Source organism: Cladophialophora yegresii, assembly GCF_000585515.1.
Source record: "Cladophialophora yegresii CBS 114405 chromosome Unknown aczIN-supercont1.1, whole genome shotgun sequence".
Classification (NCBI taxonomy): Eukaryota; Fungi; Ascomycota; class Eurotiomycetes; order Chaetothyriales; family Herpotrichiellaceae; genus Cladophialophora; species Cladophialophora yegresii.
Window position 1 is genome coordinate 1,280,933 of NW_006913045.1, and position 4,636 is coordinate 1,285,568.

General features: G+C 52.9%; 1 protein-coding gene across 1 annotated transcript; it reads right to left on the minus strand.

Moving 5' to 3' along the window:
• Positions 1–1,501: 1,501 nt before the first annotated feature.
• On the minus strand, positions 1,502–2,580 carry A1O7_00461 (uncharacterized protein; the record flags this gene model as incomplete). Its single annotated transcript, XM_007754502.1, has 2 exons — positions 1,502–2,058; positions 2,121–2,580. 2 exons carry the CDS (start codon positions 2,578–2,580, stop codon positions 1,502–1,504), a joined length of 1,017 nt encoding a protein of 338 aa, XP_007752692.1.
• Positions 2,581–4,636: the final 2,056 nt, after the last annotated feature.

Below are 4,636 nucleotides of genomic sequence, written 5' to 3' on the forward strand. Positions count from 1 at the left end.
GTGTGTACCTCCGTACCTCGTATCTATAGAACTACCGCCACTCGCACAGTATGCAGTTCAGGTACCCGGCACAATCGCAATGGTGATACTGCATGGCAGCCGAAGTTTCATTCCTGCGCGGACACGACCCAATCATGTCGGTGGGGGTTCTCGCATGGGTGCAGAGTATACGTCCTCCATATCTGACCAAGTACACAGGAGACACGGCATCTACTCGTACAGAGTACAGGAACCCCCCACAGAGCACCTCAGTAAGACCAAGTAATTAGTCTTACGCGCTTCGGGTGGGGATGGGAAATATAGACTGCAAGCGGCAAGACGGGAATTGCGAATCTGCCACGCGCCGCCATTTGCATAGCACAACAGAGCACCGAGAGCACAAACATGGCGCAGACAGCACAGCGCGCTATATGTACCTCGTCTACCTAGCATTTGAAGGACATCGGACTCTCCGCGGAGTTTCCATGGACGTTCAGGCTGCTGTCGGATCGAAAGAATCGTACGGAGTGCTCGCGCCGGTCATGCAAATTACGCGGTACAGTACCTCGTACGTCGTATTTCCTTGATCAGCAGAGCCACGTAAGGTACCTAGGTACTGTGACACGCACGGGTGTGCCTCTCGGTATCAGTATCAGTACGCGGGCGAGTTCACCGTATCGAAAGCCACAGGTCAGCCTCTAGGAAGGACATCCTCATACTTCGTCGATGGCGTTTCCATCTGCCAGCCAGCCGGCTGGCCGGGTACTGACTCCATGATGCGGCGACAGAGAGAGAAAGCCATGTATCGGAGGATGGGATTTGCAGAATGCCATACTCGTATCTGGGTTGAGTCCGGGTAGGGAGGGGTTGCAAAACCACATGGCACAGCGCGGCACATCAGGACACTCGCGCGCTCTGGAGGGTGCTTATCGAAGCCTTTGAGGACGGTCATCCCTTACTGTCGTCTAGCTCAGGACCCAGTGTCCACGACTCTGTGTGCCACTCGATGCAAATATCAAATGGAACTCTGTCTCCGCTCGGGACGTATTTAACCGTGTGTTGTTGTGGACGACTGCGCCACCAATGCAGTAGCGCCGGGTCGCGTACCACTTAATCGGACCCTCTTCTGCCTGGCTTCCCAGTCAAGGCGTGCCTGTGCACATCCATCTCAATTACGAAGGTCGACTCGCTGGAAGATACAGCCGCAAAATTCTACTGCTGTGACATGGAGATTCTGTTCCGGGCAAGCAATATTCCCGTAGAGGCAAATTCTGCCAGATCATCAACATATTGGGACACGGATACTATTTGCCATGGGGACCTTGTGGGAGCCGAGATCAATAGCGGCTGGCCCGTGGAGTGCCGGCCCGTGATTTTCAAAAAAGAATGGGCTAGCCATCGAGTGCGGCGCGTCGAGGTAACGGCTTCGGGCTTCCTCTGAACTGCCGCAAGCCAACGGGTTTAATCCTTGGTTCCTCGATTATCCCACTTTCATCAGCGGCGCCCATCTGCATGGATGGACTTATTGGTAAGCACTGAGCCTGGAGACGCTGAGGCTGAATGTACCGATGAGGAGGTCATATCCCAGTGTGCTTACTGCTGGATTGTCGTGCAAGACGGATAAAACGGCGGTGATCGAGGACGGTAAGGCAAGAAACCCCTGTGCGAGCTGCACCGCCATATACCCGGAAATCAGAGCCAGCGCCCACCTCGCCTCGTGTCGCAAGCTATAGTTCGCCGAGGAGAAGACATCCTGGTGCTGGAAACTAGCTCCCGGACGTGCGATTCGTGGTCGGAGAACGAGAAAGGGGGCAGAAAGGAGCGCCCTCGTGGCTAGGAGCACCCAGATGAACCAGCCGGACCCAATACTGATAGGAGCAGTTGCGAGGACAGCAGAATATGCACATACCAGCAGCACTTGCATCGCTGCTGAAGGAGGGTCCAGCATTCTTATTTCCGCATATTTCTTATCATCCTGAAGGTGGACGGCGAGGAGGAACATATTTTGCGTGAAGGACACGGGCAGGATCTGATCCAACAAGAAATATGCCCAAAGATGTGGGATACTTTTACGGAAGCCTAGAGCGGTGCAACAAATTGTGAGCAAATCTTGATGTTTCAAAGCCACGTGGTCAATTTACCTTCGATGCTCATGTATACGTTCCATCCGAGAGAATAGGTCAAAGCCAAGTTCGTCCACCAGAATCGATGAGGATCGTTTATGATTGCTTCAGCAAAATCTCGAAAGAGCCGTGAGTGGACCGACCATTTCCAGATCTTCGGAAAAGAGACATCGCTTAACGATTCTGAGGGAGCCCACGACTGATATGACTGGATGAGGAAGTTCAACATGTGATAAGATAGAACGGCGAAGCTGAGGGCCGAAAGAGCTGCAAGAATCGAAACCCGAGACTGTGTGCCGCGTTTTGCCCTTCCGCAGTCCTTCCTCAAGACCTGTACGTCTTTCCTTTTCTGCCCCGAAAAGCGGTTGTACATGATCATCAAGTCCCGACATATCAACCCCGTCAGTGCGAGCGCCCCAGCAATGTAGGCGTAGAAAATCAATGCTCCCACAACATTTTCCCTGGTTTGAGTCGACATCCTTTGCACGAATACCAACGATTGCGTATAGCAAATTGGTAAGATCCAAATATCCTCATCGTTCCACATCAAATACCTCCGTGGGCACGAGTCATGACGACCACATATGTCAAGACCCACTCGTTCCGGAAATCGGAAATACTGATCATCCGAGGTATACTTCGCAGACAGTGGAGTAGGGCGATGAGCTCTATGAGTCTGCTATTCGGCCCCGTCAGAAGTTGGTAGCCTCATATGATTGCAAGTCATCTGCGGCCTCCCTGTCTGGGACGAAAAGAGGGCCATATCCGAATGCCAACGATGAAGCCTACCAGCAATACTCCTTCAGGGTAAACACGGGATAAGGCTGTGAAGAAGAAGAAGATGATGATGATGCGTCGAAACCTTGTGCAACTGCTCCGCGGGAGCCGGCCAGACTTTCAGTCTTCGGAGTTTCTGACTGCTCAAGAGATCTTTCTGGCGGTCGACGACTTGCGTGAGATCTGTTATTCCTGTAACCTGTAGCCTTAGTCTGAGTAAGTACCAACTTCTAAAGTACTTGCTCCACGTTCACGCGATGATCCTCACTCTGCCAAATGTAATCGTCGACTTGTGGGATGGATAGGGATATACAAGGCAGAAATGACGGGCCATGGCTGCGTTGACGTGCATGTGAATTTGCATGAGCATATTCCAGTCTAATTTCCATCTTGATGGTCTCGTTTACCACGACTTTGGACAATATCCAAGCAGGAGGGAACTATTTATACGCTGGCAGATATCCAAACGCGGAGATTCGCTTCGACGGAACGCGTGAGTGGGGGGAATGTGATAAGAGCTCATCCAGATCAGGTTACTGTCATGTATACATTAGCATTAGAAGCCTCGTGCAACACTTTGGAAGAGTGAGAGAGAGGGTAGCCCAGGAGAAAGGCATATCGACCCCGAGAGCTGCCTTGTGGCGCAGGCCACTGAGGTTAGATATGAAATCGCTGTGTCAGCCGTTTGCTCGACTCGAAGTGCCGTTCCTGTAGGGTTGGCAGGATCTGACGCCGGCTAGTCAGAGCAGACAAGATCAATCAGCCAACATGAGATATAAGTGACCGTCCGCGCCATCAACATGAGCAATGAAGAAGTTCCAAAGGCCATGGTGGCGGCACAGGCAAGCGAACAAGATGATCCTGGGATGGCAGCTTGGTCGGAGAGACCCGCATGAAGTCAGAGTGGACGGTGCTATCTCCTGACACGTGAGATCGAGGTAAATGCTCCTTCTCGCTGGGAGCCGGTGTACTGTGTAAGTCCAAGGCAGCAATTAGGACAGCAAGCGCGACTTTGGGAACAGGGTAGTCGCCCGGCGGAGGAAGACCGCAGGCTGGATTCCAATCAGGTTAGGCATTGTCCATACGAATATATGGAACTCTCTTCCGGAGAACGCTTCCGGGAGGAAGGAACAGCCGTGAGACCGTGCACAAACTTCCCTTTTTTCCCGCTTCCTTTCTTTGCAAGCGTTTTGCTGGACTCGTCGAAGGATACCTAGGTATTGAGCAGATGCAACCGTGGGGAGGCTTCCTTGTCGTCTCAGGCCGGGCGCCAACTGAGCCGGGCTTGAAGAACCGGGAACCCGTCGGACCTCAGACTAGATCCCAGCGCGCCAGGTACAGTAGGTCCCATCACAATAATCAGTCGACTGACATACCTTCGAGAGGCGCAGTCGCCGCAGAAACCGACAACCGCCTGGTCACCCTTTCAAGTTCCCAGCCTCGCCCGCAAGGCCTCATCAGGCCATCGACCTTGGCTCCGTGAACCATCGCACAGTAGGAGGCTCCCTCAAATCAAAGATCACAGACATGCTCATTCGTGCCTTTCGAGGTTATCAAGGGCCGGATAACCTGGCATATCCCTCCGTTGCTGGCGTAAAAGACAAGTAGGTGTCTGCGAAAGGCACGATTTTCACCAGTGCGAGGACACATCCGCGCAGATGGTACACCCCTACACGAGGAGGCAGAGGCCAGAAACATGGTTGCGCCAGAGGGGTAGAAGAGAGACCGAAATGCTGTTGAGTGGCGCGCTCATTGTG